General features: G+C 45.6%; 1 protein-coding gene across 1 annotated transcript; it reads right to left on the reverse strand.

Moving 5' to 3' along the window:
* Positions 1-881: 881 nt before the first annotated feature.
* On the reverse strand, positions 882-1,958 carry TMSB10 (thymosin beta 10). The gene is made up of 3 exons (XM_033124976.1): positions 1,817-1,958; positions 1,428-1,542; positions 882-1,167 (listed from the first exon to the last, which is right to left on the reverse strand). Exons 2-3 carry the CDS (start codon positions 1,525-1,527, stop codon positions 1,133-1,135), a joined length of 135 nt encoding a protein of 44 aa, XP_032980867.1. The 5' UTR covers positions 1,528-1,542; positions 1,817-1,958; the 3' UTR covers positions 882-1,132.
* Between the last annotated feature and the right edge of the window lie 9,271 nt (positions 1,959-11,229).

Here is an 11,229-nt window from a genome sequence, read left to right on the forward strand (position 1 = left end):
TCACCCAGTGTCCAGCCCTTATGGTCAGACAAAAATCTGTGACAAATCACTGTCTGCTCCTCCACCCTTATAAGAAAACCCACCCCTGGAATCACAAGCCTGTTTCTTCTGCTCCAGTATGCCCTGCAGCCTCAAGCACTCCCCTTCCCCTAGGCTAGGCCCCTCTGGGCCTGTCCCCCCTCTTCCCTGTGGGTCCAGAGGGTGTGACCCTGTGGGGCTCAGCTACCGAGGGAAGGGCCCGCCCTCCCTCCACACTCCCACTCTTCCGGCTGATGACAGCACAGGAGGTGGCTCAGCCCCGCACTTCCTCTAATGGCTAACGCTTTTGTGGAAGGTTAAAGGCTAGGTTGTGGGCCACAACTCTTTCTCTTTCGGATGTTCGTTACTCTAGTTCTGATGTTCCTCTGGATCACGCCTTTGTTTTTGTTTTAATGCCTCCTCTTTAAATTCCAAGAGAAAGCCTTTTGGAGACTGTGACCTCGCCCAATTCCTCCATTCCAGATTTAGTCTGTTCCCCCTTTCTTCTCAGACTTTAAATCACTGTACTCTCCTGGTGTGAATCAGAGCTTTGAGGCCAGAAACAGGACTATAAAAGCTTATCAAATATAAACCCTGTCCTGCTCTTCTGAAAAAGCATTTTTCAAAACAGCTTCCAAGAATGACAAAGTGGGGTTTAATTTTACATGGATTGCATCAGAAGAGCTAAGTAGCTAATATTCATGAAATCTTATGGAGAAGCAGGTAAAAATGAAAAACGGTCTTGCCAAGCCAGCCCATCTGTGACCCCCTCCCCTCCCTGCGGCAGGAACTGACTCTGGCGCCTGGGGCTTTGCTGCAGTTGCACTACCCACGCATACCCAACTAAGACTCAGACCACGCCAGCCATGCCACGAGGTGTGTTTTATTTTCATTAATCATACAAATAATTTTCTACAATATCCCAGGGCAGTCCGGAGAATTTGGCAGTCCGATTAGGCGGGGTCCCCTCGGAGACCCACAAGCCGATGGCATGGGCGCGGAGTGCCTGGGTTCACAGTGCAGCTTGTCGCTCGTGTCCATCTTGCAGGTGGCTCCTTCTCCACATCACGACTGGAGTCTCCAAGATGACGGGGGTGGGGAGTCCTCCAGGTTCTTAAGAAATTTCACTCCGCTTCTCCTGCTCAATGGCTGGTGGAGAGCGGTAAGCGGGTATTGGGGGGTGAGAGAGAACACCTTGCAAGCCCCCAAACCGAGGGACTTACAAACCTCGAGTGGGTGAGGAGCCACGAGGTCTGGGGATTAAGAAAGAGGACTGGGGCTGGGGAGACAGGCGCTTTGTGTAGCAGAAACGGGGCCCGGGACCGCCCAGGGAGTAGGCATCCGCAGGGTGGGGTGGGGAGCTGGGCTGCGGCCCGCGGGGCCCGAGGCGGGGGTGGGGGGGCACTCACTCTCTTTGGTCGGCAGGGTGTTCTTCTCCTGCGTCTCCGTCTTCTTCAGTTTGGCCTTATCGAAGCTGGCGATTTCCCCCATGTCGGGCTTGTCTGCCATTTTCTTAAAACAATCCTAGTGGGCAAACCGAGGCGATCGGCCGGGGCCGGCGTACCCCTTTCCGCTCCCCGCCCGCGCCTCCGGACGTGGCGCTTCTGCCGGGCGTTCCCAGCAGCCTCGAGGCCCAGGACCCGGGCGTGTCCCGCACCCTCTCCGCAGCCCCAGGGTGTGGTCCGCCCGCCGGGCGTCCCGTCGGGGTCGGAGAAGGGCGCCCGGGTGGCGGCGCGCAGGCCCGGGGCCCCGCTCCGACCCCACCCCGAGGGGCCTCCCCACCCAGCTCAGTGCTCACCCTGGTCTTCGCTCCGAGCCGAGATTCCTAGTGACCGCTCCCGTCGCTGCAGCAAGAGACAAAAGAGCGGTGGCCGCCCCTCACCTTATATACCTCGCGCCCCGCCCCGCCCCTCGCTCGCCGCAGCGGGGGCGGTGCCGGCAGCCGGGGCGGGCGCTGCGCGCGAGCCGCTCGCTTCCCGCCGCGCCCTCCGCCCGCTGCGGGCCGGGCTGGGTGCGGCTTTTCCCGCGCCTGCGGCCCCCGCGCGCCGTAGCCCCAGTTCGTGGTGCACCCGGCGTGGAGACCGCGAGCGCCGCCAGGGTGGGTGCTGAGCCCTCGGTTTTCTTTTGGGGCCGTACTGCCCTCTCCGGGAATTTGCTGCTCACCCGCAGAACGGGCGTGGGCTTGGGGTGGGCTAACGTGTGTGTGTGTGTGTGTGTAGTTGTGGGTGGGCTAACGGGTGTGTGTGTGTAGTTGGGGGTGGGCTAACGGGTGTGTGTGTGTGGTTGTGGGTGTGCGGGCGTGCCCGCGCGCTCTGTAGCGGTCCCTGCTTGCAGGAGACACCCCTATTCAGCCCCAGGCCTCTTGCCTTTGCCCCACCAGAACCCCCTTCCGCCCTTTTCCTTTCTTTCCGGAGGCTGAGCCCTTGCGTGGTCTCGCATCAAAAGAATCCAAACAGGGGGGTCCCAGAGGTGGAGACATGGGGTGGAGGAGCAGATAGCCTTCCATTGCTCTTTGCTCATATTGGGGATCAGTTGCCCTCTCATCGTCGTCTCCCACCCCTGAGCTGGGCAGCTGCTGCCGGAGTCGTGGCGGGTGCTCCTTAAGTGCTTGTTGCAGGAACTGCCTGAACGGCGGTGGCGGGAGCAGGCAGGGCTCTCCGGTGGTGTTTCTTCTCTCAGGGTTCCTAGGAATGCTGTGTCGGAGGGTGCAGTTTTCCTCCTTGAAGTTAACCTTGAAGGTATCCCTACAAACCTTGCATACGACCCATTATAGGAGTCGTATAATTATTCAGATCTTTCTTAGAAAATTTGTATTTTCAGCCTGTGCAACATCTTTAGATAATAAGTTCCATAAATTAACAACCCAGGGGGTGAAGCTAGTCACCTTTTTTCAAGTGTCAAGGCGTTTTACCAAGCTCTTTTAAAGTGGCACTTGGTGGAAACATCCTCAATTCTGTGTGGTCCTTTCCTGATTTTATTTGCTTTTCTCACATTTCCTCAGTGTGTTTGGAGCAGAAGGAAATAAATTTAGGCTTATGAGTTTGCTATACCAAACTTCTTGTGTGACTTGGGGCAAGTCTTTTCCTGTATCCTAGTTTCTTCATCTGTAAAACAGCTTTGGTATAAAAGCTTAAATGAAATAAAGAACAGGCATCAAGTGGAAGCTTAGTATGACAGCTTTGTTAGAAGGCCACACTCACATTTTATTGATGTATCATTCAACTATTGCCGCAACATGCCGTGTAACAAACTACCACAAAACTCAGCTTAAAAGAACGTTTATTCTCACTCATTTATCTGCAGGTCAGCTGCTGCTAGGTTGGGCTAGGCTGGGCATGGCCCCTACCTAGCTGTTGGTTGGATCCAGTTTTGCTCCTCAGCTGTCTTGTCCTCTGGACCAAGATTTAGCTGGACATTGTTCCTGCCAAGGTGATGGCAAAACAGCAAGAGGGCTGTACTGCAAGAGAGTGTAGAAATGTTGAAGTTTGTGTGAAAGCATGTCATGTCACCTCATGTCTGTTAACATCCCACTGGCCAAATCCACCATCAATGGAGAGGGGAAATGTAGTCAAGCTGTGTGTCCAGGAGTATTAATAAAAGAACGCAGGGTTGGATGGACTTAGAATCGTCTTTGTCATATACCATTGAAGGTTCTGCCAAACTTGAGCATGAAAATATCCAGACATCCGGAGACATTGACTCTGTGGAGGGTCTCCCTGGCACTTAATTCCTTTTCACTTGTCATGCCAGGCATTATTTAAGTCATTACTTTCTTGGGCACCAGCTTTTGCCCGAGCATGGGAATATTCACTTGTTCCAATTTGGACCCATGGTTAACTCCAATTCCAACTTTTATTTGAGAAACTAAGGAATCTATTTCTTCTAGATCTAGCTATGGAGACACACATTTCAAACATATCAAGCACGCAGGATTCCCAAACAAAGGAGCTTTAAGTGGACTTGTAGATATTCTTTCTTCTCACTCAGTGCATCTCTGTGGCCCATCTCTAAGGAAGCAGGTAGCCTCTTTGGCATTTGTTGCTTAAGAACAATGGTCATAGAAAAAAAAATTGTACTGTAGGGTGATGGTGTTAACTAGACTTATTGTGGTGATTGTTTCTCAATATATGCAATTACTGAATCATTTTGTTGTATACCTGAAACTAATATAATGTTATATGTCAATTATATCTCAATAATAAAAAAAAGAACAACGGTCAAATTATGAGTCTCATTCAATCCCATGGGTAGTGGTTTTAAAACGTCTACATATTCTTTGACACTTCTCCCACCATTTCTTGAGTATAGATTGTCCTTCACTTTATTCTAGTGAAGAAAATGTGGCAGAAGTTATGCTTTTTGATTTATGAGTGTAGGTCGTAAAAGGCCATGGTGCTCTGCCTGACTCTCAGGATGCCTCCATGCTCTGAGAAAACCAAGCTCCGACAAGGGAAGGCCACTTGTAGGCATTCCAGCCATAGCCTCAGCTGAGGTCTGAACCTATAGCCAGCATCAACCACTAAACGTGCAAGCAGGTGAGTCTTTGAAGCTTCAAACTGCCCCAGCTAATGCTGAGTGGAGCAGACACAGCTGTCTCTGGCCAAATGGTAGTTTCATGAGCAAAATAAAAGTAGTTGATTTAAGTCACTAAGTTTTGGGATTTTTTGTTATGCAGCAACACATAACTAGAACACCATGAGGTGAACAAATCATAACTTAGTGGTGCCAGGGTCTCAGCTCCCACTTGGGGAGTTTTCCTAAATATCTTCCATAATACACATACAAGCTTGGACAATTAAGTTCACAAACTCATCCTAGAAAAAGTGCTACATACCTCATTGCTGAATATCACTATGGTCACCTTCAAAGTACTCCCCTTGTGAAGCTGTACACTGACCCAGCACCTAATCCACCCTTCAAAGCAATTTTGGAACTCTTTTTCTGGAATGGTCATCAGAACTGTCATCGTATTATACTTGCTGTCCTGAATGTCATCAAAATGTCTTCCTTTCAATATTTCCTTTATCTTCGGGTAAAGAAAGAAGTCATTGGGGGCCAGATCAAGTGATTAGGGAGGGTGTTCCAATACAGTTTTTTGTTTACTGGCTAAAAACTCCCTCACAGACAGTGGTGTGTGAGCTGGTGTATTGTCATGATGCAAGAGCCATGAATTGTGAAAAAGTTCAGGTTGTCTAACTTTTTCACGCAGCCTTTTCAGCACTTCCAATTAATAAACTTGGTTAACTGTCCAGTTGGCACAATTTCATAATGAATAATCCCTCTGTTGTCAAAAAAGTTTAGCAATATTGTTGCAACAAGTTCACGAACTTAATTGTCAGATCTCATATACTCATTCAATAAATGTTTATCGAATGCCCATGAAATATCTGGCAGTGTTCTGGATGTGGTAGATAGACAGAAGAGGAGACTCTTAAGTCACTAGTCTAGTGCCGTAAATAAATGACTTCAAATCAATCAACAAGCGCGTGCTTATGCCTTGTATTCACTTATGACTTGGGTGTCATTTACGAGTATGTCTGACAACATTTCAGCCTGCTTCTTGGAACGTGTATACTGTTCACAGATGGTATAGAGAAAGCCGAACCACTCAACTCCAATTACATTTCCATCTTCTTTGTTGAGAAAGATGCTCTGGAAAATGTAGAGCTGTTAAGAGGGACCTAAGGGATTCTCTGTGACTGTCAACCTGGGGGTGGAGGATCCTTTGGCAATTGCCATGGGAATCCAAGCCTCAGGCCTGTTCAATTTGACTTCTTTTTCTTCAGGGACTTGAATGGGGATGTAGATAGAATGCTGATAATATTAGGAAGGATGCAACTCTAAGTGCTAAAGCAAGCTTGATTCAGTAGAGAAATGGACAAAATATGATGAGATGAATCTGCTAGGGACAGATGTGGAGCTCTTGGCTTGGCCATAAACCCTACAAGGACAGGGAGACATGATCACCATGCTTAATTTAACTCTCGTAGCAGTGAGATTTGTGGCTCTATGATGAGGAAGGAAGAGTTCCGTCCAGATTTCCTTTGACTCAAAGGAAGACATTCACTGTTGCTTCAGGGCCTTTGCCCTTCTGAGATGTTCATGTGAGAGGTCCTGCTTAGTCTAGACATTCACATAGTGCACCTTTTTATTTCATTTAGAAAGCTGCTTAAGTCTCATCTCAGAGAACCCTCCTTGGCCACTCATAGAACAACACCCCTGTCATTCTCCAAACCTTTATCTTGTTTCATTTCTCTTCATAGAATCCATCTCTACCAAACATGTTACATATTCATTTCTTTGTTTATTGTCTGTCTCCCACAGTGGGAAATGGGAGACCAGCTCTGTCTCATTTACCATTGTATCCCCAGCACCAAAGGCAATCCATGAAATATAGCAGTAAGTGCTCAATCAATATCGTTTGTACAGATGCATGAAATTCCTAATCAAAATGGAATAAGCTACTTTGGGGTGGGTGATGAGTTCCCTGTCATTGGAGACATTCAGTGAGTAGTGGATAGCCAAACATGTGGACTGTTACAGAGATAGTTCAGGCCTTGGGCCAGAATAGGCTCACAAGTGAACAAAACGGCTTCTCCCTAGATGACTTCCCTGGTCCTCTTGCTCTCATTCCAGTTGTGAAACAGACTCCTTTTGTGTGCCAGTTTTGCCAGCCTGAAAATAGCTGTGTGACTCTCATACAAAGGAGCTTCAGGAAGCAAAGAAATCAGGATGTGACCTCTGCATTTTCCGTGCCATCAAAATGCTATTTCTCTTTGTAGGTCATGGAATTTCAGGACTTGTCCAAGATAAAATTGTGAAGAAAGTAAAGTGGGCCTTTGAGGTTCAGCGTCAGTAATGATTGTTCTCTGTGGATGTGTGGATGAACCCCTAAACCCCTAACCTTGGCGATTGCTTAGGTTGCCCACGTGGCTACCAGCCACAGTGTGAGTGAGGATATTATTGTTTCAGTTTTCATCTCTGGTGCTAGAATAGGAATAATGACGACAACTAACATTACTGAGCAGTCGCTGTGTTCCAGGCCCTGTGTTAAGGAATTTACGTGTTATTATCTCACTTCATCCTCTCCAAAATAGTGTGAAATGGTGCTTTTTTTTTTTTAATCATCTCTGATTTATAGCATAGGGTCTGAGGCTTGGTCAAGGTCACTCAGCTGGCAATTGGCATTGCTGGAACTTGAATCCAGGTCTGGCTGATTCCAAACTCTGAGCTCAGAACCGCGGCACCATCCTTGTCTAGATCTTGCATCAGGGTTTGAGAACTGGCGACTGGATGCAGCTGTTACAATTTGTTTTGTTTGGTCACATTAAATTTAACAAAAAACTTCAGCCAATATGCAGACATCGGAAGATTTCCAAATCGAAGCAACACTGGGTCTGTATTTTCTCATGGCAGCCATGATTAGCTGCTGTCCCCTTGAAACAGGATATGTCTTCTTCACGTTACTGGATTCTCCATCACTCCCTGGTGTCTTCCCAGCATGGAGACCAGTGTCAGTTGCCATTTATCATGTATGCACTGATGTTTATTTAAACTAGAGAAGTATTTCTTGTTCACAGGTCTCTATGTGTGGATGTCAGTCTTCAAGATGGCCCCCAATGATCCCTGCCTCCTGTTCCCACACGTGTGTAGTCACCTCTTCTATCGTACCAGGGTAGTCTGTGTGACCATTGGCATATGGCAGAGGACATAGTATGTCATTTCTGAGATTAAGTTACAAGAGACTAATTTCCATTTTAGTGCCTGGCTTTCTCTCTCTTTCTCTTAGATCTCTTGTTCTGGGGGATGCCAGCTGCCATGGGAACAGTTCTACGGAGAGTCCCATGTGGTGAGGAGGTCAAGTCTCTGGCCAACAGCCAGTGAGGAGCTGAGCTTGTCAACAGGTGAGCTCAGCCGTGGATCCTCTGCCCCATTTGAGTCTTCAGATGGCTGCAGCTCTGGCTGACAGTTCCACCGCAATCTCCTGAGAGACCCCGCGCCAGAACCACCTAGCTAAGTCGTTCCCAGAAACTGAGATAATAAATACTTGTTGTTTTATGTTGCTAAGGTTTGGAGTCATTTGTTACTCAGCAATAGATAAACGAATTCGCTATCAAAAGTGGGGAAAACGGCTGGATCAAGGGTACCATATGATACCAAAAAAATTAAGAAAGAGCATGTTCATTTGTGGAAGTAAAGAATATTTACATCATTTTGAAACCTGCCATGGTAAGAGCTATGACGGGCATATGGGAAAGATGAGTGATGACAATCTTAACATTTTTGCTGCAACGTTCGTCTACAGTCGAATGATATTTTCATACCGCTGACAGCGGCTTTCAACTTTACCCGGCAAGCTCAGTGTTCCGGAAAGGAAGTGTAGGAAAGCAGATGTACGTTTTTCTATATTTTTGTGTTTTTCAAGAATGAATAACAATAGGAAATTTTATACTTTGAAGTAATTATTTATTTTAATAAAACGTAGCACCTTAACTGTATTTACTTAAAAATATAAATACTATAATTATTTTCTGTGGATTTTTGACACATTTTGGAGAACAAACTTGAAATTAATTAATGCAGTGAAAGGTTAGTGAACCAGTCCTGTTTCACTTCTTCACACTGCCTACCTGGCTCTTCTAGGTCTGAGTTTTCCAAGCTTGCTATAAAGTAGTGGTTTTCAAATTGTTTTTGACCTTGATGACCATTCCTTCCCCGTAGCCCTCCACCAAAGAAGTACATTAAAAATACATTTCACATTGTGACTCAGTGTTCACATGAACATACATAAATGAAACCAAAGTTTCCCCAGAACAATACTCTCTTACTGTGAGTGGTGCACTCTAACCTTCTTTGTTCTATTCCTTATCATTTTTAAAACCTCTTTATTTTGAAATATAGATTCAAAAGAAGTTGCAAAGAAAGTACACTGAGGTTCCCTGTGTACTCAGTGGTGACATCGTACATAACTATAATGCAGTATCCAAATCAGGAAAATGTATCCAATGTCAGGAAACTGACATTGCTGCAATCTATAAACCATTTCCAGATTTCACCAATTATTATGTGCACTTGTGTGTGTGCATGTTCATGTGTACATGTATGTATAGTTCTATGCAATTTTATCACATGTATAAAGTTGTGCAACCACCACAATCCAGATACAGACCTACCCTATCACCACAAAGGGAATTCCTTTAGAGACTCACCTACCCAGAACCCCCACCCAGAACCCCTGGCAACCACTATTCTGTTCTCCATCTCTAAAATTTTGTCTAAAATTAGCTTTTCCCATTCAGCATAATACTCTTGAGATCCATTCAAGTTGTTGAGTGTACCAGTAGTTCATTCAGTTTTATTTCTGAATCTTTCCATGGTATGAATGTACCACCTATTGAAGGTCATTTTGACTATTTCTGGCTTTTAGCTATTAAAAATAATGCAGCTGTGAACATTTTTGTACATTTTTTTTCTGTCTGTGCACATAACTTTTCATTTCTCTGGGATAAATGTCCAGGGGAGTGATTGCTGGGTCATATGGTAAGTGTATGTTTGTTTTATAAGTAATTGCCGAACAGTTTTTCAGAGTGGCCATATATTTTATATTCCCACCTGCAATGTGTAAGATTTCCAGTTTCTTAGCTTCCTCACCAGTATTTGGTATTGTCACTATCTTTAATTTTAGCTGTTCTTATAGATGTAGAGTCATATTTCTTCAAGGTTTTAATTTCATTTCCCTATGGCTAGTGGTGTTGAGCTATTCCTTTCCATTTTATTATTTTGTTAAAAATATTGATTGTGACCTGCCAATTTGTTTATATGAGCCACTAATTGGTTGTGACCAACAGTTTAAACACTGCTGTAATGGGGCATTTCAATCAGTGCCTTAGCATCTGTTATTCAGAAATCATCCCGTTAACTTCTAAATTCTCCTTTTACCTCCACCAGAGAGATGTTTCTGAAATTTTTATGTAACCCAGGTGTCTTCTGGGATCTGACAAAGATCTAGATGAGAATGATTACAGCTCCTGTTTGATGCACTCCCATGATCATGGTTACTCTGAATTTTCAGAAATATTCTGTTCTTATGGTTACTTCTGGTTTCTCTGAATTGTTGTGTCTCCATATTGATGCATACCCAAACATAGTAAATCCTTGGTCTTAACTCTCTTCTTCAAAGCAACTTAAGATTGGTGTGTTTGTAGCACAACTTTTACTAAAGGTTTGTGAGTTAAGGGGAGGGGTAAATCTGTATTTTTAATGACACATCTTTGGTCCTAAAATCCCTTTTTGTGCCTTGGGTGATCTACCCTTTGTGGTTCTCCTAGGTAGCCCCAAACCCATACTGTCTCACTATCTCTTTTCCTTTTCTGATTCACTCCTTCCTCTCTTCATTCATCCCTCTGAGAAATACCAACTTCTTTCTCTCCAGCAGAACAATGTACTTCTTTTTTGCTACCCTGGTTCTTGCTGAAAGGAGGTTTACAGGCCTCCTTTTCTACCATATGTACCTGATGGAGCTCTTCCCCAAAAGATAATTCGCTTCGTCCGTGAGGTGTTTGTGTTAGCTACTACTACTTGTGTCTTTTGACAGAACAGTCTGTCTTCTGTGTTTTTCTTTCATATCAATGTTCAGAAGTATATTTTTCCCAAATGAATATCATTCTTCCCTCCCTGCTTGCATCTACTTCAATGGAAAGCCTGGAGGTCTTAGGTTTCCTGCCCCTGATGTAGATGTGAAGTCTGCTCTCTGAACCGTGCTTGCCAATGGGCTGCAGTCCTACATTTTCTACCCCTGTTGTCTTAGTCTGTTCGGGCTGCTATAACAGAATGTTATAGACTGCGGGACTTACAAACAGAAACTCGTCTCTCAGGGTTCCAGAGGCTGGGAAGTCCAAGGTAAGGTGCAGACAGTTTCAGTGTCGGGTGAGGACCTGCTTCCTGGGTCGTAGATGGCGGTCTTCTCACTGCATCCTCACATGGTGGAAGGCCGAGGGAGCTCTTGGGGTCTCTGTTATAGGGCATCAATCCCATTCAGGGGGACTCCACCCTATGACCTAATCACCTCCCAAAGGCCCCACCTCCTAACACCATCACTTTCAGGGTCAGGATTTCAACACATGAATTTTGGGGGACACAAACATTCAGTCTGTAGCACTAGTGCTCTACGTTGATAAAGTTCTTGGAAAAGTTGCTCAGATACAAGATGTG

Source organism: Rhinolophus ferrumequinum, chromosome 13 (genome assembly GCF_004115265.2).
Source record: "Rhinolophus ferrumequinum isolate MPI-CBG mRhiFer1 chromosome 13, mRhiFer1_v1.p, whole genome shotgun sequence".
Lineage (NCBI taxonomy): Eukaryota > Metazoa > Chordata > Mammalia > Chiroptera > Rhinolophidae > Rhinolophus > Rhinolophus ferrumequinum.